The sequence below is a fragment of the Mustela erminea genome, chromosome 11, assembly GCF_009829155.1.
Source record: "Mustela erminea isolate mMusErm1 chromosome 11, mMusErm1.Pri, whole genome shotgun sequence".
Lineage (NCBI taxonomy): Eukaryota > Metazoa > Chordata > Mammalia > Carnivora > Mustelidae > Mustela > Mustela erminea.
This window is the reverse complement of record NC_045624.1, coordinates 85,327,763-85,354,540: the sequence shown is the minus strand read 5'-3', so window position 1 is coordinate 85,354,540 and position 26,778 is coordinate 85,327,763. Positions and strand designations below refer to the sequence as shown.

General features: G+C 39.1%; 2 protein-coding genes across 8 annotated transcripts in view; one reads left to right on the top strand and one right to left on the bottom strand.

Annotated features, from left to right (window-relative positions):
- The window catches only part of FBXL13 (F-box and leucine rich repeat protein 13), a 247,282-nt gene that overhangs the window by 108,296 nt on the left and 112,208 nt on the right, over positions 1 to 26,778 (top strand). For all 5 annotated transcript variants that reach the window (XM_032306078.1, XM_032306079.1, XM_032306081.1 and 2 more), the window contains exon 10: positions 26,393 to 26,445. In XM_032306078.1, the coding sequence (XP_032161969.1) occupies positions 26,393 to 26,445 (53 nt within the window). The remainder of the gene's footprint in view (positions 1 to 26,392; positions 26,446 to 26,778) is intronic.
- The window catches only part of LRRC17 (leucine rich repeat containing 17), a 31,573-nt gene continuing 13,909 nt past the window's right edge, over positions 9,115 to 26,778 (bottom strand). For 2 of the 3 annotated variants that reach the window (XM_032306087.1, XM_032306088.1), the window contains exons 2-4: positions 22,862 to 23,760; positions 14,506 to 14,661; positions 9,115 to 9,898 (exon numbers count right to left, since the gene is read on the bottom strand). In XM_032306087.1, the coding sequence (XP_032161978.1) occupies positions 9,501 to 9,898; positions 14,506 to 14,661; positions 22,862 to 23,624 (1,317 nt within the window). In that variant the 5' untranslated portion in view covers positions 23,625 to 23,760 and the 3' untranslated portion in view covers positions 9,115 to 9,500. The remainder of the gene's footprint in view (positions 9,899 to 14,505; positions 14,662 to 22,861; positions 23,761 to 26,778) is intronic. The other variant, XM_032306089.1, reaches the window with a different exon arrangement.

Below are 26,778 nucleotides of genomic sequence, written 5' to 3'. Positions count from 1 at the left end.
ATATTTAGTATTTATCTGGGGCACCTGGGTAGCTCAGTCAGTTAAGTGACCAACTCTTCAATTTGACTCAGGTTATGATCTCAGGGTCGTGAGATCAAACCCTATGTTGGGCTCCATTCTGGGTGTGGATCCTATTTAAGATTTTCACTCTCTTTCTCCCTCTTCCCTCCTACCTCCTCTTGCTCTAAAATAATAAATAAATTCATATTTATCTAGAAGTGTAATTCTGTATTTCTTAGTACCAAAGTCTTTATTGTGGAAAAAATTAAACATGCAAGCCTGAGTAGAACTTGACATTCTAAGGAAGTAAATGTAATACCTATCTCATCTTTATATTTTAATTTGCTAAAGAGTATTTAATGAAATCAGTTTTAAATTCAACTACCCTGAATGTATCAAAGATAAAAACCCAATCTCAGCAATGTTTCATCTTTTCAATTTTTTCCCAACAGCTAAGGCTAGTCAATCTATTGATTATAAAATTATATTATTATTAATTATTATTGTATATAAAATTATACATTTTATTGGCAAGAAGTTTGACATTCTGATTGTTACCCTGAAGATAAATATTGGCTGATCATTGGGGCGCCTGGGTGGCTCAGTGGGTTAAAGCCTCTGCCTTTGGCTCAGGTCATGATCCCAGTGTCCTGGGATTGAGCCCCGCATCAGGCTCTCTGCTCAGCAGGGAGCCTGCTTCCCCTCCTCTTTCTCTGCCTGCCTCTCTGCCTACTTGTGATCTCTGCCTGTCAAAAATAAATAAATACCACCCTTTTAGTATTTTACTTGCTCCTTCATATACTCTTATCTGGCCAAATGACAAGACGGAAAAATTCAACACAAAAAAAAGAACAAGAGGCAGTACTAAAGGCTAGGGACATAATCAATACAGATATCGGTAATATGTCAGATCTAGAGTTCAGAATGACGATTCTCAAGGTTCTAGCTGGGCTTGAAAAAGACATGGAAGATATTAGAGAAACCCTCTTGGGAGATATAAAAGCCCTCTCTGGAGAAATAAACTAAAATCTAACCAAGTTGAAATTAAAAAAAGCTATTAATGAGGTGCAATAAAAAATGGAGGCTCTCACTGCTAGGATAAATGAGTCAGAAGAAAGAATTAGTGATATAGAAGACCAAATGACAGAGAATAAAGAAGCTGAGCAAGAGAGACAAACAGCTAGTGGACCACGAGGGGAGAATTTGAGAGATAAGTGACAACATAAGACAAAACAACATTAGAATAATTGGGATTCCAGAAGAAGAAGAAAGAGAGAGGGGAGCAGATGGTATATTGGAGAGAATTATTGGAGAGAATTTCCCTAATATGGCAAAAGGAACAAGCATCAAAATCCAGGAGATGCTGAGAACCTCCCCCTCAAAATCAACAAGAATAGGTCCACAGCCCGTCACCTAATAGTAAAATTTACAAGTCTTAGTGACAAAGAGAAAATCCTGAAAGCAGCCTGGGACAAGAAGTCTGTAACATACAATGGTAAAAATATTAGATTGGCAGCAGACTTATCCACAGAGAGCTGGCAGGCCAGAAAGAGCTGGCATGATATATTCAGAGCACTAAATGAGAAAAACATACAGCCAAGAATACTATATCCAGCTAGGCTATCATTGAAAATAGAAGGAGAGATAAAAAGCTTCCAGGACAAACAAAAACTGAAAGAATTTGCAAGCACCAAACCAGCTCTACAGGAAATATTGAAAGGGGTCCTCTAAGCAAAGAGAGAGCCTGAAAGTAGTGGATCAGAAAGGAACAGAGACAATATACAGTAACAGTCACCTTACAGGCAATACAATGGCACTAAATTCATATCTCTCAATAGTTACCCTGAATGTTAATGGGCTAAATGCCCCAATCAAAAGACACAGGATATCAGAATGGATAAAAAAACAAAACCCATCTATATGTTGCCTACAAGAAACTCATTTTAGACCCAAAGACACCTCCAGATTTAAAGTGAGGGTGTGGAAAACAATTTACCATGATAATGGACATCAGAAGAAAGCAGGGGTGGCAATCCTTATATCAGATCAAATAGATTTTAAGCCAAAGACTATAATAAGAGATGAAGAAGGACACTATATCATACTCATATGTCCAACAAGAAGATCTAACAATTTTAAATATCTATGCCCCTAACGTGGGAGCAGCCAACTATATAAACCAATTAATAACAAAATCAAAGAAACACATCAACAATAATACAATAATAGTAGGGGACTTTAACACTCCCCTCACTGAAATGGACAGATCATCCGAGCAAAAGATCAACAAGGAAATAAAGGCCTTAAATGACACACTGGACCAGATGGACATCACAGATATATTCAGAACATTTCATCCCAAAGCAACAGAATACACATTCTTCTCCAGTGCACATGGAACATTCTCCAGAATAGATCACATCCTGGGTCCTAAATCAGGTCTCAACCGGTATCAAAAGATTGAGATCATTCTCTGCATATTTTCAGATACAATGCTCTGAAGCTAAAACTCTATCACAAGAGGAAATTTGAAGAACCCAAATACATGGAGACGAAAGGAATGAGAAGTATTCATCCTTCTAAAGAATGAATGGGTCAACCAGGAAATTAAAGAAGAATTGGAAAAATTCATGGAAACAAATGATAATGAAAACACAACAGTTCAAAATCTGTGGGACACAACAAAGGCAGTCCTGAGAGGAAAATATATAGTGGTACAGCGGTACAAGCCTTTCTCAAGAAACAAGAAAGGTCTCAAGTACACAACCTAACCTTAGTACTACACCTTAGTACTACACCTAAAGGAGCTGGAGAAAGAACAAGAAAGAAACCCTAAACCCAGCAGGAGAAGAGAAATCTTAAAGATCAGAGCAGAAATCAATGAAATAGAAACAAACAAACAAACAAACAAAATACAATAGAACAAATCAATGAAACTAGGAGCTGGTTCTTTGAAGGAATTAATAATATAGATTAACCCCTGGCCAGACTCATCAAAAAGTAAAGAGAAAGGACCCATATAAATAAAATCATGAAGGAAAGAGGAGAGATCACAACTAACATCAAAGAAATACAGACAATTATAAGAACATACTATGAGCAAATCTATGCCAACAAATTTGACAATCTGGAAGAAATGGATGCATTCCTAGAGACATATAAACTACCACAACTGAACCAGGAAGAAATAGAAAGCCTGAACAGACCCATAATCAGTAAGGAGATTGAAACAGTCATCAAAAATCTCCAAACAAACAAAAGCCCATGGCCAGATGGCTTCCCGGGGGAATTCTACCAAACATTTAAAGAAGAACTAATTCCTCTTCTCCTGAAACTGTTCCAAAAAATAGAAATGGAAGGAAAACTTCCAAACTCATTTTATGAGGCCAGCATCGCCTTGATCCCAAAACCAGATAAGGATCCCATTAAAAATTAGAACTACAGACCAATATCCTTGATGAACACAGATGCGAAAATTCTCACCAAAATACTAGCCAATAGGATTCAACAGTACATTTAAAGGATTATTTACCACAACCAAGTGGGATTTATTCCAGGGATTCAAGGTTGGTTCAACATCCACAAATCAATCAATGTGACACAACACATTAATAAAAGAAAGAACAAGAACCATATGATGCTCTCAATAGATGCTGAAAAAGCATTTGACAAAGTACAGCATCCCTTCCTGATCAAAACTCTTCAAAGTGTAGGGATAGAGGGCACATACCTCAATATCATCAAAGCCATCTATGAAAAACCCACCGCAAATATCATTCTCAATGGAGAAAAACTGAAAGCTTTTCCGCTCAGGTCAGGAACATGGCAGGGATGTCCTTTATCACCAATGCTATTCAACATAGTACTAGAAGTCCTAGCCTCAGCAATCAGACAACAAAAGGAAATTAAAGGCATCCAAATCGGCAAAGAAGAAGTCAAACTATCACTCTCCACAGATGATATGATACTATATGTGGAAAACCCAAAAGACTCCACTCCAAAACTGCTAGAACTTGTACAGGAATTCAGTAAAGTGTGGGGATATAAAATCAATGCACAGAAATCAGTTGCATTTCTCTACAACAACAAGACAGAAGAAAGAAAAATTAAGGAGTCAATCCCATTTACAATTGCACCCAAAACTATAAGATACTTAGGAATAAACCAACCAAAGAGGCTAAGAATATATACTCAGAAAACTGTAAAGTACTCATGAAAGAAATTGAGGAAGACACAAAGAAATGGAAAAATGTTCCATGCTCCTGGATTGGAAGAACAAATATTGTAAAAATGTCTATGCTACCTAAAGCAAACTACACATTTAATGCAATTCCTATCAAAATAACATCCATTTTTTTCAAAGAAATGGAACAAATAATCCTAAAATTTATATGGAACCAGAAAAGACCTCAAATAGCCAAAGGAATATTGGGTGAAAAGGAAAGCCAAAGTTGGTGGCATCACAATTCCGGACTTTAAGCTCTATTACAAAGCTGTCATCATCAAGACAGCATGGTACTGGCACAAAAACAGACACAGATCAATGGAACAGAATAGAGAGCCCAGAACTGGACCCTCAACTCTATGGTCAACTAATCTTTGACAAAGCAGGAAAGAATGTCCAATGGAAAAAAGACAGCCTCTTCAATAAATGGTGCTGGGAAAATTGGACAGCCACATGCAGAAAAATGAAATTGGACCATTTCCTTACACCACACACAAAAATAGACTCCAAATGGATGAAGGACCTCAATGTGCGAAAGGAATCCATCAAAATCCTTGAGGAGAACACAGGCAGCGATCTCTTCGACCTTAGCCGCAGCAACATCTTTCTAGGAACATCGCCAAAGGCAAGGGAAGCAAGGGCAAAATGAACTATTGGGACTTCATCAAGATCAAAAGCCTTTGCACAGCAAAAGAAACAGTTAACAAAACCAAAAGACAACTGACAGAATGGGAGAAGATATTTGCAAACGACATATCAGATAAAGGGCTAGTATCCAAAATCTATCATGAACTTAGCAAACTCAACACCCAAAGAACAAATAATCCAATCAAGAAATGGATAGAAGACATGAACAGACATTTCTGCAAAGAAGACATCCAGATGGACAACAGACACATGAAAAACTGCTCCACATCACTCGGCATCAGGGAAATACAAATCAAAACCACAATGAGATATCACCTCACACCAGTCAAAATGGCTAAAATGAACAAGTCAGGAAATGACAGATGCTGGCGAGGATGCAGAGAAAGGGGAACCCTCCTACACTGTTGGTGGGAATGTAAGCTCGTGCAACCACTCTGGAAAAACAGCATGGAGGTTCTTCAAAAGATTGAAAATAGAACTACCCTATGACCCAGCAATTGCACTACTGGGTATTTACCCTAAAGATACAAACGTAGTGATCCGAAGGGGCACGGCACCCGAATGTTTATAGTAGCAATGTCCACAATAGCCAAACTATGGAAAGAACCTAGATGTCCATCCATAGATGATGGATAAAGAAGTGGTATATATACACAATGGAATACTATGCAGCCATCAAAAGAAATGAAATCTTGCCATTTGCAATGACGTGGATGGAACTAGAGGGTATTATGCTTAGCGAAGTAAGTCAATCGGAGAAAGCCAACTATCATATGATCTCCCTGATATGAGGAAGTAGAGATACAACATGGGGGGGTTAAGGGGGTAGGAGAAAAATAAATAAAACAAGATGGGATTGGGAGGAAGACAAACCATAAGTGACTCTTAATCTCACAAAACAAACTGAGGGTTGCTGGGCGGAGGAGGGTTGGGAAAGGGGGGTGGGATTATGGACATTGGGGAGGGTATGTGCTATGGTGAGTGCTCTGAAGTGTGTAAACCTGGTGATTCACAGACCTGTACCCCTGGGGATAAAAATACATTATATGTTTATTAAAAATAAATAAATAAAAGTAATAAATAAATAAATAAATAAAATATTGGCTGATCATTTGAGCTCTTTGGTTGAATGACTATAAGAGTTGTATAAAATCCTTGCCAGCAAAAATTCAGAATATAATTAACTCTAAATTTTTATCATGAGGGCAGAGGAGAAAAATACTTGCTATAATACTGTGACAATTAAATATGCAGAGTTTATGCTAAACACTTGAGCAAACATTTGGCAAGGGGACACAAGTGGTTTCTAAATTCAGGAGTTGTGCTGTTGTTCTTTAGTGAAACAGATACGTTGGGTATGAGAAGCTCCACTTGACTGCGATTTTTCTTCACTCACTGATAGGCAAGAGAACAGTTCAGAAGCAGTTTTGACTTGTGAATACCCCTGTAGTTGCATGTTTATGTTTCTAGAACTTATAATAGTGAAATATTTTGAACAGAATTATAAAGTAATTTGTCAGCCTCCCTGCCCCATTCGTGTTGTTGTTCGTATTCACTCAAGCATCGATGCTGATTTGTTAGTCACAGATTACATCTTCCTCTCCACTCACCAAACCCCCCACCTTCTGAAGAAAGGAGCCTTGATGTCTCATCGAATTTAGGCAAGTAGATTTTCAGAACTGCCTTGTTTCTATTTGCCAGAGTGGGAGAAACAGATTCCTCAGAAACAGAACTTAATTGATCTTGGGTGCAAGCTCCAGAGGATGAATGGTCAGTAAATGAAAAATCTGAACTCCTTAATGTTAAATATCTTTCCAAAATAACCAGGCATTAGGTCAGAGATGACTCAGACTTAGGACTCAAGAGACCTTAGCTTGCAGTGAATCTTATTTAATTTAGAAAAATTAGGGAATTTGAAGACTAGTAAGAAAGTTAAAACAAACAAAACGAAACAGAGCTTGAGTATTTATCTAAATATTACTCAAGTATTTGGATAAATACTCATTTTATTTAAACATGTATGCTCAAATATGTAGATCTCAGGATGATCTTTTTTTTTTTAAGGTTTTATTTATTTGACAGAGAAAACAAGTAGGCATAGAGGCAGGCAGAGAGAAAGGAGGAAGCAGGCTCCCCACTGAGCAGAGAGCCCAATGCAGGCTTCATCCTAGAACCCTGGGATCAAGACCTGAGCCAAAGGCAGAGGCTTTAACCCACTGAGCCACCCAGGATGATCATATTTTTGGCCACCACAAAATATACTTATTTTTTAAATCTCCTGACCTTCATCATCTATTGAACAGAAGGAAGGTCCAAAGGCAAGTTATTCAACTCTCAAGAAATCAGCAGAAGAAAATGTACCAAATTATTCATTCTATCATTGATCAACTCTGTTTCCCTGAAAAGTATAACTCTGATAGAGAGAAGGAGAAAATCCTAAGCTTTGAAAAATGTACTTTAATTTTGGTCCTGGGAGATATTAGCAACTCTAACTTGTTTTTGGATGGTATGGATCAATTGCTATTGGAATGTGTTTCAGAGCTTCACTTCCCAGTAGATTTGGAAGATGACACTGAATATAAAAATCAACCAATAAAATCTCCAACTAGCCTCCAAAAATGAAATCAGAGTAACTGGATCCCTTTCTCTGAATCAGATTTCATCTCCTTTCTTTCTAGAACCCTTGTATCTGCACTGTGTGCCTCAGCCTCCCACCCAGGCTTTCTCCACCATCAGAACTGAAATAGGTCTACTGTCCTTAATATTCTACTCTGAGAGGTGGTGAACATTAACACTCTATTAATGTTTTAACAGCTGCCTTTAATACCTCACAGTGAATAAGGTGAGGATTTTCACCCCTAACCCAAATCACTGGTAAAATGGGCAGAGTGGTTAGAGCCTCACAATCCAGTCATTTCCTGAACCACCAGCTGCAGCAATTCTTCCAGCTTCCCATTCTCTTGGTTTTCTACACGTATTAGTACAGATTTAAATGAGTTGCACCAAAGACTAAAGGCTAGCTGCCCTCATAGGTGTTTTGGAGAAAAAGGCTTAACCTATTCCTCTCTTGAGGTCTGATTCTGCGAGTTCTGATGTGAGGGAGTCATGGCCAACGGTAACTTCTAGAATGCTCCGCACTCCTGCACAGCAGAAAAGGCTTCAGTGGACCTGAATTTTGGCTCTGCCACCTGCCAGCTCCATGAATTTGTCCAAGTGATCTAAACTCTAAGCCTTAGATTCCTCATCTAGGAAAGGCAGATAATATTATCTACCTCAGAGGGATCTTGTGAGAATAAGCAATAGAATACGTAGATCTTTTAGCACAGTGTCTAGCATCTAGTCGGTGCGTACGAAACACTCAATACTATTTGTCGTGTATCATCTTTTATGCTTTGTGCAGGTATCAAGTAAGACCAATTGCTAAACTCTGTAGGAATACCTTGATATAAAAAATGAAAATGCATTCAACTCAGTGTGAAAGGGAAATTTCTATAAAAAGGAAAAAGCGGCATTTTTAAGGATATGTATGTATTTAATGTATATATCATTTTTAAAATTTTTCTGATAGTATAGCTGTATCAAAACACTAGCTGATGGGGTTAGGCTCCAGGTATTTCCTCTTTTTCTGCTCATCCATTTTCCTGAGTAAGCTAATTTTGACCTGCAAACCCAAATCCTGGGGCTTCTCTGGGACACCCCCTCTTTACTCAGTTGTTGTTGAGATCACGGACTCCTGTTTGTTTCTGCCTCATCCCCAATCTTGACCCTGAATTCTAATTTCATCCTTTGCTTTATGCTTGACATATTAGCTTCGCAGGAAGGGCTCAGGTCCTTCCCAGTGGCAGGTGGATTTCTAGTCTGAGCTCTGTTTAAAAATCAGTGCTATTTCCACATCCTCTAGTGTTTACATCTCTTCATTACTCATGTTTCACACCATCTACAACTTCTTCAGAGTCCCGTCTTCTGACCAATCTCCAATATAATTCCCAGATTCTCTATTCATTTGCCTGTGACAATTCTCCTTCAGGTCTAGCTTGACAGTTTTTTATAAGAATCAGTGACGAGTACTTGAGGATTTGGGTTTACCAGGACCTCGTTTTGGAATGCACAGGAATCTGAAATGGAATTTTATTCTATGTACACGCTGACTTATTGAAAAAAAAAAAAGTGGGAGGGGGCAGAGGGGACAGAATGATATTTTATGATCACTAAGTGTTCATATATTTTCATTTTGATCTTGAGGTATGCACAAGCAGCTATCACAAGGCATATAAAAATGAACCAAGTTTTTTTTTATTTTCAAAAAGCAGTGAAAACATTTATACAGGACATTATGAAATTCCAATGCCATCATTAGGACCCAACTCCTGCAGTTTACTGGTGCAGAATCATCACCAAAAGCTGGTCTGCAGGTAGGCAGGCAAGCAGGATCAAAGTATTCCCTTGAGTGCTAGAATTCTCTCAATAATAATACTCCTACTAATAAAGGGAACCTTCCCTTAGCTGGATAACCCGGCGTCAACAGGCAACACAGGTCATCCCAATGTAAACATGTGGTTTTCTGACACCGGAGGAGCAAATACAGCACTTGCTGGAAGCAGAACAATTTCTGCTTATCCCAGTATAGTTATCCCAGTATAGTGATCCTCACGCTTTGCTTCTTTGCTGCGTGATCCCTATGTATTCTTTCCCATTCGTCCTCTTCCGTATCCTGGTCAAATGTTTCAGGATATGCTGGTAATTTGTCTTTGGGGCATTCTTCGAAGTAAGTGCGAATATATTTCCCCACGAACCACCCTTTGTACTCTTCAGGCATTTTGCATTCCAGGCCATTGTAGTGGACATTGTAGTGATGCTTTAACCAGTAGTAGAGGTAGTGGATATTGTAGTCACATCTCCAAGGATTGTCTCGGAGCCATAAGAGTTTCAGAAAATATAAGTCTTCCAGTACTCCATAGTCAAAGTTTTGTAGACTGTTGTTGGATAAATCTAACTCTTCTAAATGTGTGAGTCCTAAAAAGGCGGCTAGAAACAGAAAATATTTATTAACGAGATGGGTAGCTGGGTCTCATCCAACCATAGGGCGTATTATCAGGACAAACACAAAAAAGTAAGAGACTTAATTCGCCTGGTTGAAAACGAAGAAAAAGACTGCCCTCCTCTTCTTTTTCTCTGAGTTTACTTGAGAAAACTTGCAATTTTAAGTACTTTGCACTCTCTTTGAAATGCATACATATCCTTTACAAGACTAGGGCTTCTCTCAACTTTACGAGCCAGGAATGCCTTTCCCAGGGACTGGAGAGCCATCTCTGAAATGTAAACATCAAGGGCAATAGCAGCCCTGTCTTCCCCTTCCTGCGGACCTGAGGGCCCTTGCTCCTTCCCAGTTGCAAAACTACCTCTTCATATAGAGATGGAGGTTGATTTTCTCTGGATAAAGCCAATTGGTCACCTCAATTACCAGATAAAGTGAGAGGCGCCATGTATGACAAATAATGCTGTCAAGTCCTCTCACTTAAGGACTAGTTATTCACCCTGAAAACATGTATGGATTGGGTTGTCTGCTTGGTTATATAAAAGGGGAAGATTTCTGTCTTTACAATTTCTCAGACGATTTCTTGTACAGTGCATTACATTCTAGCTGGATGCTTATTCAACAATAAAAGCTCCCCCCACCACAACTACCTTTGTGGAGAGAATTTCTGTGTTGGGAAATTCTGGTTTTCATTATATTTTTCTAACAGCATATACATGTCTAAATGCAAAATTCTGAAGCATGTTTTTACTCACACAAAGCTTTTTCCTGGATTTAGCTGACTAGAATACATTATTTTATTTGAAAAATCAGTTTTATGTTAGCTTTCTAAAAAATGTATTTTGGTCTCAACTGCATTTTTGAAAATACTCACTGCAAAGATGCCACACAAAAAAGCATGAATTAGGAAAATATTTCAAATGCAAGATATTAGTGTATAAACAATGAAAAAATGTGTATGGTGATGATTTGACAGTTCCTGGGATATCAGCAAACTCAAAATGCTGTGAAAACAGCCCTTTCTCTGTTTAGAGGGAGGGAATTATATCCCCGTAGAGTCCAAAATGAAACCGTTTTTATCAACATTTTGAAAACATCTGGTTGTGTTTTGGCAAACTATGGGAGCTGTCCACTTTGAATCCATATGTATTTAATTCTGCTGGAGGGTGGTTAATTAACAAATATTAATCATATAACACAAAAATAAGACAAGAAAAACCTCTTTCTTCTCCCTCTCCAGGAATAAAAAAGAAATCTAAACCTAGATTATCCCTATTTCAGTTGATGTAGACTAACCCTGGAACTTATTGGTCAACTTTGATTTCAAATATTTTGTTCCTATTTCAAGCATTTTCTCATTACTGTTTTAAAATACCCAGGGCATACAACAATGCCCTTATTTTGAGTTTGGAAAATGTGCTCTAATACCAATACCATGAGCCATTTTCATATCATTTGTTTTCAGACAAAACTCATAATTTCCTCTAAAAAGAATTCTTTCTATTTTGGTGCAAAAGCAATAGCTTGGATGGGAGGGTTGGGAACAGGCAGGCGGCTGGGGAGAAATAAAAGGTCAGCCCGTGCAATGACAGTTTTGAAGACACCGCATTTTTTCCCCCTATTTGCTAACATTCTGAGAACCAACAATCTCAAAATTTACTTTCCTCAAAACAACTCAGCCCTTCAGACTGAAAGCATGTGAGAACATTCCTAGATTTTTTTTTTTTAAGTGCTGTAGTTTTTACTTAAACCCTACGTATTTAAGTACTTGGGAAAGGTGGATTTCACCTGTTTGTTAAAGGAGCTCAAGCCCCAATAGGGTGTCTTCTTTCTCTCTTCTGCAAAAAAGTCTGGATGAGATAGTTATTTCACAACTTTTAAAACCAGTAAATCTGGGGCGCCTGGGTGCCTCAGTGGTTTAAAGCCTCTGCCTTCAGCTCAGGTCATGATCCCAGGGTCCTGGGATCGAGCCCCACATCTGGCTCTCTGCTCGGCAGGGAGCCTTCTTCCCTTCCTCTCTCTCTGCCTGCCTCTCTGCCTACTTGTGATCTCTGTCTGTCAAACAAATAAATAAATAAATGAAATCTTAAAACAAAAAACAAAAAACCAGTAAATCTCATGGCATTTGTGTGTATCTACCAACAAAGTAGTTAACTAAGTTTACTTTGGCACTGTTTCATCTCATTGGTCCTGAAATAAAGAAGGTCTTTAATTTTTAAAAAAATAAGTAGGCTTCTTGCTCAACACGGGGCTTGAACTCTACAACACTGACATCGAATTGCACACTGGAGCCAGCTAGGCGCCTTCAAGGTCTTTTATTTCAAAACCTCTTTAGGTCATTTTGACTTATTGAAGAGCTGAGATACTTTTTGTTCCAGGAAAGTGGTTGACATTTGGTAGGTGTTCAACACATATTTGTTAATGTAGAAAATACTCTCCTGGTACTGAATTGAGCAAAGGAGAAAAAAGAATACTACTGCTGGTAACAAGGTCACCTTGTGGGTCAGCAAGGAAAACACACCAGGTAGACGAGTGTGAGAGGACTTCCGGAGATCTCAAGGATGGTAAAGGAATCCTTGGAATTTTGGCAATTTCTTAACTGATGAGGGAAAAATATCACTAGAAATAAAACAAATCCATTTTGCACTATTACCTACCTTTGCATTGTTTTCTCATTTTTCTCTAGTTTTACAGACTGTGCTCCCATTATAATGAAGATATTGTTGTACCATTCCTCACCACTTTAATAAATTTAACTTAGGCCATAGAATAGCAAACATTTTAGTTTCTTTTAGAGGTAACTCTAAAACCCAATTGCTTGGATACTTTTGATGGGTGTAAGCCCAGGGCTCCGGGCTTACTTGCTTACATGCTCGGTCTTGAAGCTCTTTGGTTCTCATGCAGCAAGAGAGGAGGGTCTCCACCTCCAGATTCTTCCCCCTATGGCCTAGCTTTGTGGATACTGGCTGCCAGGGATTGACCTCCACACTAACATGACGACGCTTCAACTGGGAGAAGAATGCCTCTGTTGTATGTAGTCTTATTCACTGTGAAATGAAACTTGCTTTTGATCTCATAGTTTAAAGATACCCCCAAGTTTATGCCATCTATACAGGCCAAGATGTAAGGGTAGCATAATGCTGTCATCATGGGAAAATTTTAAATGATCATTTCTTAATATTTTTAAAAAAGATTTTATTAACACTAAAATATGCCCTTGTAGCTCCGGAACATTCAGTCTCAACTTGCACTTTCTACAATGTTAAAATCCTACTGTTCTATTCATTGTATTAAGTTACCAGTAACAATTGAACTGAAGTAACAATTGAACTGAAAATATTTATGATATTAACATTGCATTATAAATAGTATTAAAATAATTCTTATAGATGGGATTTTTCAAACTGAAGTAGCACTATGAAGACATGTATGTTACAAATCAGATCAAAATGGCAGTAATTCTCAGTTCTTTCCAAATCCATTATGTTTATATAATGTACCATGCTTGTTTTCTCCAGAGGCTTTGTTTCCTATTAGCAAATGGGAGAAGATTTGAAGGTTGGAAAAAGAGAATTAATCTGGATCTAGCATTAGATAAAATACATCTGGCTCTGGCTTGAGCACATTTTATCTTAATTTATGAGCTTGGTGCTTAGCAGATTGTTTCAAGTTTACTTTAATTTTTTAAAGGTTTTAAAAATTATTTTTTTATGTATTCGTTTGAGAGAAAGAGAGCGAGAGAACATGGGCAGGGGCAGGGGGAAAAGCAGACTTCCCCTGAGCAGAGGGCCCGATATAGGGCTCCATCCCAGGACCCTGGGATCATGACCTGAGCCGAAGGCAGACCTTTTTTTAAAGTTTTATTTTTTTAGTGATCTTTACACCCAATGTGGGGATTGAACTCATGATCCGAGGTCAAGAGTTGCACAATCCACTGACTGAGCCAGCCAGGCACCCCTCAAGTTTATTTATTGATTTTTTAAAGATATTATTTGTTTATTTGAGAGAGAGAGAAAGAGAGAGCATGAGTGGTTGGGGGGCACAGAAAGGGTCCAAGGGAGAGGGAGAAGCAGGCTCTCTGCTGAGCATGGAGCTGGACCTGGGGCTCAGTCCCCAGGACCCTGGGATCATGATCTGAGGCGAAGGTTGACACTTAACTACTAAGCCACGTGGGTGCCTCATCCCCTCAAGTTCACTATAAATAAATCATTAAAGTCTTGCCTTAAACAAGTTGGGACTTAATGGATAGCAAAGAAAATGACAAATCTGAACTTCCCTTCAAAAATCACTACATGTTTAACATATCACTGACCATATATTCTTATTTTTAAAATGTATTCTACAAAAAATACTTTTACTTGGACAACTAAATAACTGTTGCTTAGTAATATATAACATTATAACCTTCATAAAGCAACATTTTGGTAAATATTTTTCAGCATGCCAAACAAGTTCTAATTTAGGCATCATGTTTAATTTAAACTTTTCATTATTTAGCTTAAAAAAAATAAATTGCACTTACTACAAATGTTGTCATTAGAAAAAAGAATCAAAGAATACCCATCACCCATTTCAAAGGCTATTCTGTGGAACTTACCAGGATCTATGAATTCAATGCCATTGCTGCTGAGGTTTAATTTTTTTAGCTCATGAACATCTTCAAACTCCTTGGGTCGAAGTTGGTTGATTTTATTGTATGACAAGTCAAGTTTAACAATATCAGGAGGGATGTTGTTTGGAACTTTCTTCAGCTCTGGAAAAATTAGTAACATTCTGGTTATTGAGGTTTCCCCTCAACCCATATTCTCTGTCGCTCTTCCACCTGTGGTTGAAGAGTGGGCTCTTAAAGGGGAATGGAATTATCTAAAGCCAAAGAACAAGACTTAGGATGTGCTAACTCCACCAAAGCCCTGTGGACCAGGTGCATCACACGCAGAGGAATGGATATCACTCCTTGCTGAGTTGTTCAGAGAAATGTCTTTGAGGTGGTGGCAAGAAATTAAGAGGATAGCAGGTATCAGGTGAGGCACTGGGGTTCACTGCTGGCTCTCTGTTAGAAGCACCTGGGATGCTTTGGGGGGGGGAAGAAGGCTAAAAGGAAATGAAGCCAATCACACCACTATATGTGTGTCCTCTACCAATGGCTTCCCACTTGCCCTAGGAGTTTTCACTATTAATTATTGCCTTTTTGTTATATTTTCATTTCATCCCTCTCCTTGGATTCCTTCTGCCAACAAAAAGGCTCAGGTCTCTCCACCCTAAAAAAAGAACAAAAAGTTTTTCACCTTGATGGTCCTCAAGCTGCTCTCTTATTGCTGCTCCTTGGGTGCTACAATTTGAGAAAGCATAGTCTTGACTTGTAGCCTCTGCTTCCTCATCACCACGTATCCCCAGAATCCTTGTGACATCCTTAGTTTATATGCCACTACTCCTAGATGCCTGGATTCCTCAGGAACAACAACAGTATTGTTGTAACTACTACTATAGAAAAAGCCTCATGGAAGAAGAGTCCAGGTTCTTCTTCACAGCTGAATAGGAAAATAGGATTCACCTAATTTGTCTCTACTATTTTTCTCTTTAAATCGTGCCTTTAAAAAATATAGTGATTACATTATGTTTCAGTGTAATATTTGTCCTTTCTATTAATCTTTAGCAAAATACTCTAAGGTTTTATTTAATTTTAAGTAGGGCAGGTGAAAACTTGAAGAGACACACACCTGCTTCCACAAAAGAAAATTAGAAGCAATAAAATGTCCAGATTAACTGACACCTGAGAAATAACATGGTCCAAAGTCTTTCTGAATAAAATTTGTTGAACTGGCTATAGTAAAATACACTTATAATAGGTGGTATCCATTTATCCATAATGTCCTTTTTTGGTACAGAATAATTGTTGATAATTTTTTTTAAATAGTAAAAAAACAAAACAAAACAAAACAAAACCAAAAAACACCACAATACCACCTCTGTTATTTAGGACCTATCCCATAATATATTTACTTTCATAAAGGCTCAGGCTTATTTTTTCCCTCTTTTAATACTCAGAATCCATGGTCCTAAATGGAATAGTATTGGTAGTTCCTTCTTTAGCATCCTCATTATTGCTAAATTTGCTCTCTCTTTCTTGATGGGATCTCAGTATCTTAATCTTTATGTGCAGGAACTGTTCTAGGGGTCTAACAAGTATTAAGTGACAAGAACACTATGGGCTAAGTACTCTTATTATTCATTCTTATTTTACAGATGAGAAACTGAGGCACGATTTTCCCATAGTCCTAGGATATAAATAGACATGCTAGCTTCAGAATATATACTTCTATCCACTATGCTCTGCCACCTATTCCTGGTAACTTCCTGCCTTGTTTATACTGTTCCATCTGCCTTAGAATTATCAAGGTTGGCAAAGGGTAAAGTTGGAATTAGGGACAAGTGAGGTGGAGTCAGTATAACTGGGGTGGCCATGAGACCTTCCTAGCTCTATATTTAAAATGACATCTCGGGGCACCTGTGTGGCTCAGTGGGTTAGGCCTCTGCCTTCGGCTCAGGTCATGATCCCAGGACCCTGGGATCGAGCCCCACATCGGGCTCTCTGCTCAGCAGGGAGCCTGCTTCCCTCTCTCTCTCTCTCTGCATGCCTCTCCATCTACTTGTAATTTCTCTCTGTCAAATAAATAAATAAAATCTTTAAAAAAAAATGACATCTCAAAATTTTCAACTGGGCAATAAAATTAATACTACCTTTTCCTCAATGGTAAGTCATTCCATCAGACACGTACACATTTTACTGATTGCCTTCATTTTTGTCCCTTCATGGTGGAGGCCTAGGACAATGCCTAATATATCCCAAATAAACAATGATATGTGGCAGACAGCTTCTAAACTGGCACTTGGTATTTCATTTTGCCAGCAGACTCTCTTCTACTGACTTTGATGAAATAAGCAGTAATGCTGGAGAGACCTATGTGGCCAGAAATTAAGGGTGCCCTCTGGCAAACAGCCCACAAGAAACTCGGACCCTCAGTCCAACAACCCTTGAGGAACTAAATTCTGCCAGGGGTAGTATGGGCTTGGAAGCTGAGTCTTTCTCAGATGAACCTTCAGATGAGACCACAGGTATCAGTCCTGGTCAATACACTGATGGCAGCCTTGTGAAAGATCTGGAAGCAGAGGACCCAGCCAAACCATGTCTGGTTTCTTGACCCACAGAAACTGTGAGGTAATAAATGTGTGTTTTTTCAAGCCACAAAGTTCTAGGGTAGTTTATCATAGTCAGCAACAGATAATACATTGTAAATAATAAAAACTAATTAAATGTTGAGTTTAATGATTTAAGGATACTAAGGACTCCTGTAATAAAAATGCCTTTAAAATAGGGAGCTCTTGGGGCGCCTGGGTGGCGCAGTGGGTTAAAGCCTCTGCCTTCGGCTCAGGTCATGATCCCAGGGTCCTGGGATCGGGGGCTCTCTCTGCTCAGCAGGGAGACTGCTTCCTCTTCTCTCTCTCTGCCTGTCTCTCTGCCTACTTGTGATCTGTCTGTCAAATAAATAAATAAATAAATCCTTTAAAAAAAATTAGGGAGTTCTCTTACTTTTTTCCTTCAGTAAGGCATGGTTCTGTTTGATCTAGAATTTTGTCTGCCAATATATAATATATATATATATAAAATAAAATATATTTTATTTATTTATTTGACAGTCAGAGAGCCCAAGTAGTGTCTGCCAATATATTGAAAGGTGAAAGATTTTAAGGCTTGAACTTATTATGATGTTGCAACAGTGAGGTAATCCTTCCTTTATGATTATCGAGACCCTAACTGGAAAGCTATATTCTCTTGGGTTCTACATGTAAACAAGGAGATGGAGATCTCAGCAATAATTAAAAACCATGGACACAACTGAAGACAGATCAAAGAAATAATTTTTTGACATTAAATGTTTGGAATAATTATTGAAAATGTCTGTGGCATCTTCTTAGAAAGCTTTCAGAAGCAGAATAGAGTTTTATTTCTCAATACACAGGATCTCACCACTTCTTAGTACCTCCACTGCTACTATATTGGTCTACGATACTATCAGCTCTTGTCTGGATTATCCCCAAAGTGTCCTAAACCCATGTGATACAGTCAAAACATAGATCATGTCATTTTCCCAGATGGCTTCCAATCCTCCAGATGGTAGAATCCTCCAGTTGTTCCCATCTTACTATGAATAAAAGCTCAAGTCCTCATTAAGGTCCAGGAAAGCCATTAAGGACTATAGGTCTTCCTTGCCACCACAACAAGTATCTCATAGGTTCTGAAAAACAGGCTGTTTATTAGGACTTGCTTGCTGAACCCACATCTGCTAGGTTGGACATAGGGTGGATGACAGAGACCTCCCAAGCAACCACTGTATGACAAGCTGAAGTGGGTAAACCACAAATTAATGGGTAGAAAAAAATGTTTATGAGAACTCCCTGAAACCCAGCTTAAGCAAATGTGACAGGCCTGTGGATGCTGGAAAGGGACTATGAATTGCAGAACCAACTTTGGCATTGTCAGCAGTTAAGAATAGGGTAAAAATAGGATCCACAAGTAAAACCAGGAAATGCAACCCAAAGCCTTTACTGATATGGCTTAGAAAAACATGGAAAAATCTTACTTGTAGTACCGATGGATAAAAAGTTTTTTAGTTCTTTTATCTTAAACTTGAACGGGAATTACAAATATTGATGCTAAGTGTGTGTGTCTTTGATAAAGATTATATAAATACAATGGCGCCAGGGTGACTCAGTCCTTAAGTGTCTGCCTTTGCTCAGGTCATGATCCTAGGGTCCTGAGATGGAGCCCCGCTTTGGGCTCCCTGCTCAGCCAGAAGCCTGCTTCTCCTTCTCCCACGTTCCCTCTCTCGCTGTGTCTCTCTCTGTCAAATAAATAAATAAAATCTTAAAAAAAAAAAAAAAAAAAAGATTGACTAAATACAAATTTCTCCAGGCCACAAGTCAAGTTTGGTCAATGCCCCATTTCTAGACCAGGCACCACGTAGTTATTTGCTGCTACTTAAAATTCCTGGTGAACATTCAAAAAAGACTTCATTTACTCTGTTACCACCCTTGACTAACCTTACCCCTCCCCAACCAAAACCTGCTGAGTTTGAGGAATAAATTGGAAAATGTTCTCCATGTAATTTCCCATTTAGTGTGCTATCTTAGTTGTCAGCAATGTCAGAACTGCCCTGAAGGCTCAGTAGCAGTAGGCAAGGAGCCACTAATGACTCTGATTTTACAAATAAAAACTTACTAATTATTGTTCAAACTAGTAGTGAAATTAACTTCAGAGACAGCTGAGAGCAATTTACCTGCATAATTCTCCCTGGCCCTAATCTTAGAAGTAAAATGAATCCTTAAAAATTACAAATTATTCTGGTAAATGTGAAGCTGAAAGGCAGTTTTCAGCTCTCACTTTCATGTATTTTTGGCAAATCCATTTACCTCAATATGGCATAAACACAACTTTCAACTAATCTCACATTTATTCCCTTTGAAAGACTAAGTTTTGTTGGCCAAGTGCCTGTCCCCCAGTGAATAAAGCTATTATTTCTTTTTCCTGCTGTCCAACGTTTAAAGCAAAATTAGTGATCTTTGAGGTCTGTGTGGTCAAACTGGCACATATTGGGGACCCTATATACACCATCTGACTCATCATCTGCTGGCCAGGAAAGGCACAACTCCTATGTTGGGGAAATCTGTATTTGGGTTTCCTGTGTATCTTCCTGAACGGGGTATATTATACAGAGCCTAAGAGGAAAGTCAGTACTGGGAGAAAGCCCCCAGAAAGCTTTTTTACATTTTTCTTGGTTAGTAGATGTGCCTAGGATCTTGAAGGAAGAGATGACACAATGGCCTGGGGACTGCCCGTGTGACCTTAGAAGGGTAACTTAGCTTCTGTCAACTCAGTGTCCTCCTTTATGAGGGTAATAGTACCATACTGCTCTTTGAGGGTTATGAGGAGTAAATTACATAATGCACGTGAACTACTATGTCTGAGGCACACGGAGCATTTAGTTGACAGTTAATACCACTAATTAATGCCACTGCTAGTTCTACTCTTGCTAGCATGTCTTAGGCTTCTAAATCGAACATGTGGAACATAAGCAAAAGTATTACTACAGTTTGGCAGGGATTCTGAGTATTTGACATTTGTTATCTATTTATAGAACGGAATAAGGCAAATGAAAGTATATTAAATTCAGATTGTCATACTTGAATTCTAGTCATGATTTTTAATTCTATGTATTTTTATTTTTAAAATTTGCTTAAATTATTGCTTTTGCAGGAGCGAAGAAAGCAGCTCAGTTATTATCAATCCATCTAAAGCATATGGCCCTGTGCTAGGCAGTACCTGGGAGGAGGTTTAAGACATAACCACTGCCTTTAAACTTATGGGAATCAACAATACACCATGATGAAAAAGAAACAACCAACTGAATCAATATTTATATCAACCATAGTGAAACAATCTATACTGATATTGAAAGACAAAACTACCCTTCATTTTGTAATAAGAGGTCTATGCTTGGATTTATGTAGTCATTAACATCTGGAGGAAGTTGACCTTTCATGGACAAGCCAGTATTGTTATATATACAAAATGTGTATTCCATGAAACTTTACATTGTTTCCAGTAAATAATACAAGTATTTTAAAACAAGGGGCATTATCTGCACCCCAAATTTATGGGGCATATCTGGAAGGTTGTGTTTAGACAACAGTAAGTTGAGGAAAGAAAAAAATTTTAAAAGTATCTGTCTTTATAAGTTGATGTTTGCCAAAAGAAATGAGAAAACAAGACAAGGGCAGAACTAGGCTCATTGTGGAGGGAAATGGCCCAAGAGCAGACAAGCTGTAAAAATGGAAGCCATTTCCCGTCACTTAAATTTTTTTTTTTCTGTTAAACTAGGCTCCACACCCAGCGTGGAGTCCAACACGGGGCTTGAACTCACAACCCTGAGATTCAATGCCTACCCAGCTGAGCCTCCTAGATGCGTCCACATTATCTATTCTTAATTTACGGTGTAATCTAGCTGTGGAAATCTTTAGTTTTGTGTTGATGGCATTTTTCTCAGATAATCAATGAACCTAAGTCTACGTATTTTCTCTTTATCACCTGTTGCAGCAAGTGCAAATTAACTTTAGCTTGAGGGGAGAGTTTCAGCTATACCGAGGAATTTTTCTAAACCAAGTCTAGGATTAGCAGCTTTGTATTAGGTTTTTAAATAGATAATTTAGTTTTTAATCTAAGCATCACAAAGGCACTCCAAGTAACACATGCTCTTCAGGATGAAACACTAAGTACTCACTGTAACAACGTCAGGGAAATTCCACCTAATCTGGCTGCAGAGAAACAGCATGTACTGACTTCTCTGGAATTCCTTAAAGCTTCCATTGTTGAGGCAGCTTTTTGTTTGAGCATGGTCAGATTAAGGAAGATGGCAGGATGAGGCAGACCAAGGTTCAAATCTTCACTTTGCTGCTTACCTGTCAGACCTCAACCAAATGATGAAACCCTGCCTGAGCTTCATTTCTCCCAGCTGTAAATGGGGATCCCACTACTTTCCTGGAAGCTGTGGGCAGCATGTGTGTGGGGTACCTGGAGAACAGTAGGTGTTCAGTGAATGAGCGCTTTCTCTCAAACTCAGAGGGTCCTGGAACGGCATCTCCGCGGTGATGATGCTGGGCTTGTTCTCCCATGGCCTCAGCTCATGTACATTTCACAGGGTGTTGTAGCAAGCACACACTTTCCATGTCCCATGGCCCTGGGTGTGCTCTAATCAGGTGCCCTTCTGGGTCTGAGAGAGAGGCTAAGGCTTGAGCACTTCTTTGCTGATAAATGAACACGTTTTTTCCTCGTTCAGTTTGCCGGCTTCTTCAGCGTCAACAAATTCCTGCCTATGGTTCCCCTGAAAGGAGCCACAGTCTCTGTGTTGTTCTTAACCCCCTCTTTCTGTTCTCAAAGAAACAAAACGAAGCAAAACCTCCTAAAATAAATGGAAAGAATGATACCATGTTCTGATAGGACCCTAAGCCAATGACCTCTAGCTTTAGTTGAATATTATGAATAAGTCATTAATTCATGCCAGAAATGAAACACACACTGTCCCATGGCACGTTATCCTAGAGTGGATTAGCAGTTCCCAGACCACACTTTGAGAACGTCTTCACTAGCCTGTCAGGAGCATCACTAAAATTTCCCATTTTCTTATTCTGTGAATTAATCCTGCACACGCAGACCCTCCTCAGTATCAGACCAAGACTGTGTAGGCGGTAAAACTCAGCAATGATTTTTCAGGAAGTAGTAAATACTCTGGAAAGATTTCCTTAGCCTCATAATTCTTGGATTAACTACTTCCAACTTAGCTCTTTCAATATTTTTAGGTTTTAATTTGGGAACAATAAAGATACAGGATGTTAGCAAGCGTTTATTAAAACCTCAAGACCAGTGTCTTGGAAGTAAGCTGTGTGCTCGCTCCGCTTCCCTCCACAGTGCTCCCACCTGTCCTCTTTCACGTGTGTTTTCCCTTGAGGTACTTTCCCCACAGAGGCACACCGTGTCTTCGATTTAAGTCACATTAGATAGGCAGCATTTGGATGTGTTTTTATACCCACTTGCTTACATAAATTATATTATGTGGTGATTTAAGATAAAAGGGGGTTCTTGAGAGCCACAGCTTCTGATTAGCAAGAGTAGGATCCAACTGGCTACCCTTCCTGAGCATAGCGCCTGTCCTCCTCTGCTGTCCCCCAGACCACCAACCACGTTGAGTCTGAACCTTAGGAAAGCTTGCAGTAGATTCCATTGTCACTGGGGAAAGTCCTCAGGTGGAATCGCAACGCGCGGCAGAGTGGAGGGAGGGTTCTCAGATTCAAAGAGCATTTGTAATCAACCATGAAAAGGAAAAACTAAGAAACTTACAAACCTTTCCGTTTGCAGTCCAGCGTTTGGATGGGAAACACGTAATTGTAGCAAAGAGAAGAATCCACCTCAGGCTTGATGACTGGGGGTCTCCCGGACACTTGGGGTCTCGGGTCTAACCGTTCGCTTTCTTCTTCGCTGCATAACTGTTCAGGTTTTAGCTGCCTCAGTTTTTTGTTTTTCAGTTCTTGGGGGCTTTCGCACTTGGCGTAGTTCCCCAGATTCCGGTTTCTTGGAATCTGCAACATGGAAATAAGCGTTTCCATCTCGCAAGTACAGTGCCAGGGGTTGTCGTAAAGACGCAGGTAGCTCAGGAGAGGCGTGTAAATGAAGACCTCCTCCGTCAAGACTTTGATCTGGTTGTGCTGCAGGAGGAGAGTAGTCAGTTTGTTTAAACCAAAGAAAGCGTCGCCCTCGATTTTGGAGATCTCGTTCTGTTGCAGATCCAGGCTCTTCAGCCTTTTAAACTTGGAAAACATCTTGTTCTTCAGTATGCGGATCTTGTTTCTCGCTAACAGCATGTGCAGCAAGTCCTGAGGCCAGTCGGGAAGCACGTAAACTAGTCTTCTCTCTTGACAGTCTAAGTATTTCTCGTGGAGATACGTGTAGACTTCGCAGGGGAGGCCTGGTGCGTAGCGTTTGACGGGGCTGGAGCCTCTCCTGCTGCCGCCGGCCCGGCCATGACTGGCTCGGGCTCTCGGGCTCGGCTTGCGGAGCTCCACGGCTTTACAAAAGAAGAGCAGGATTACCACGGTAACCACGCGCATCCTGACATCCAGCTGGTCCCAATTACTTGGTGTGACAGGCGGAACAATGAAAGTATTCCTTTGAAATCCAAGCTTGGGCAATCTTAACTAATGCGGTTCAGAACAAAGAGACCCAGCTGAGGTATGGTGGGAGGCCCTAAGTTGCAAGAGAAAAAAATACATGAAGAACCATTGTGAGCGTTGTGTCATTAACAGCAGCTTCAAAACAAAACAAAACAAAACAAAACAACATTTATTTTCTTTATATATATTTTATTGTAGTATAATTGATGTATAACATTATGTTTCAGATGTATAATATGATGATTGGATATTTGTATGTATTATGAAATGATCGCCACAGTAAGGTTTTTTTTTTTTTTTTTAAAGCCAAGACATTGCAATTAATAAAGGCACATTCTGAACGGTGGTGTAGTGGGCCCTCCCACTTACCTGGTTCGGTGGCTAAACGTTTGGGCCCTGAGCTCAATGAAGACTTTCCTACTCTCTTAACTATGTGACCTCACAGTCACATAGTCAAATGGTGCACCTGGGTGGCTCCGTCAGTTAAGTGTCTGCTTTCAGCTTAGGTCATGATCCCAGAGTCTTGGGATGAAGTCCTGCATCAGGCTCCCTGCTCAGTGGGGAGGCTGCTTCTCCCTCGGCCTGTAGCTCCCCCTGCCTGTACACACACACACACACACACACACACACTCTCTCTCTCTCTCTCTTTCTCTGACAAATAAATAAATAAAATCTTAAAAACAAAAGAACTGTGTGACCTCAGGCTAGTTATTTAACCTCATCTTCAGTTATCTGTAAAATGGGGCTGAGGACGTGGTGTAGTATTGTCAGGAAAATGAAACAGGCTCATGGGCAGAAGATGCTTATCAGTGCCAGGTCCCCAGGAAGTACCCCGCTAAGTGCTAGGGCTTAGCGTTAGGAAAACTGAAACAGGTAATGTATCAGCACATTGGATTCAAGACCATCAAGGGATTCTTTATAGCCTTGAGACATGCAGGGGGAAAAAAAAAAAAAAAGAGTAGATCTCCAGTGGTTGTCTTCCCCAGCTCATTTTTTTTCTTTCCTGGACTATCTCCCAATTATCCAACCACAATGAATGTGAGATCCAGAAATGCCCAAAGTATACTGCCCTGTCCTTGTCAAGTCTTGCATATTTTGGCTCAAATGTCACCTCAGCAAAGCCTTTTTCCGAGGACTGTATTTAACGTGGCACCTTTTCCACTTCATAGCCACTCTCTACTCTCTTTTTAATTTTTTTTTACTCTCTTTTTTATTTTATTTTTCTCCATTGTACCTATCACCATCTGTCCAAGTAGATATTATACTTCTTTTGTTTACCATCAGTCTCCCCCACCTAGGATGTGAACTCCCCAAGGGCAGGAATTTTTGTCTTTTTTATTTACTGCTGTATTTTGGCACTTGCAGAGTTTCTGACACACAGCAAGTTCTCAATAAATATTTGTTGAATGCACGAATTACCTACTCTCAAGTAACAATTCTATAAAAATATTAATATCATCAGTTTAGTTATTACATTGTTTTCGGAACCTATTTTCTGCCTTAACAGGTATTACTAGTCTCTTCTAAGATTTGCACACTGTAAAGCACTGCTTTCATTTTTAAATTCTGAGAGTGATGTTGGTTTGCATTTATTACTTAGGACACAGTCCGTTCTTGGAAGAGGAAGAGATGTTCAAAATCGGTTTATAATGAGTAACATTGTTGTTGTTATTACTGTGGGGCTAAGTGGTTATGAGCAACAGATGTATTTTCTATTCATTGCAGCAGTGTGAATGCAAGATCACCCCCTTGCCTGGAGTCTTCCTGCCTGACGGGGTCTTCCCCACCTAGAATGACTTCTCCCTCTTTACCTCATGCATTCCTCCCCTTTACTCTTTTGTTTCCTCTCCCTCAGATCCTTCTTCTCTGTCTCAGATTTGGAGTTTTACTTCCTGTCTGTCTAGACCTGGAGTGTGGACTGTCTAACTCTCTGCTATCTAGGTCTTTCTGTACATGTGTCAACTTCCCCGAGACCATCATCCGTGCGGCTCCCTCTGGTTCCAGACTTAATCAGGCACTTGACCTCTCTGATCCTTTGTGTTCTTCTCTGCAATTCACTGTAAATTGTATGAATCTCATTTATACAAATTATAAATATTTTGTTAAGTAGTATGCATCCTGAATTATTTATAATGTCCATGCTGATGTATGAGGGGAATGTGTGCTGATGTCTGCAACTTACTTTAAAATGCATTAAAAATAAGATGGATTGAAGGATGGATAGAAAGATGGATGTACAGGTGAATATGTGATAAAGCAAATACAGTGGAAGTGTAGTGGGTATATATGCACTATACAACTCTTCAAGTCTTTCAACTTTTCTGTGTTTGAAAATTTTTACAATAAAATGATAAAAGAAAACAAAAACCAAAAAATGAACAAAAAGTCATGCCACAAAAAAAGTAGGTTGGTTTTCTTCCCAGCTAAAAGTTCTAAGTATATACTGTTTTTCCCAAAGCAATATTTTCCTTTTTCCCCCTTTCTTCTGTAATCCTCAAATGATAATAAACATGTGTATATACTTTAATTTTAAAGCCAGAAGAAATTGGTTTTCTGGGAAAAGGAACCATATACTTAGAACAAATTACTTGCCAAGGTTTTTGTTTGTTTTCTAATGAATACATCGCATTGAATGTAGGAAGGAAAATTTTAAGTTTAAACATTTGCGCTATGTTGTTTAATGATGTTTAACTTGTTTGATTTAGGCCTCTGTAGAAATCTGCAAGAGCTGAACGTCTCTGACTGTCCAACACTCACAGTGAGTATATGAAGCTTATTTTACTGTTTTTTATTTAGATTCAGACTTGCTATATTGCGGTGCCAATACACAGAGATTTTTGCCAAAATACAGGCATGTGTGTTCGTTTAGGATCAAATGTGTAAAAAAGCAAACTATGTTAAACATAGTTGGCAAGAAATTTTATCCCACTTGTATAATGTGATTGTTAATCCTGTAGCTATATGACCAAGGTTGGAGTCTCTGGAAAAGTGAAAACTATTTAACAATTATACAAAATTAACTACGCTTATATTTAGGGTCATGTGTGTCTGAGACAGGAAAAAATGGGTGCCAGGAATGACAATGGGATGA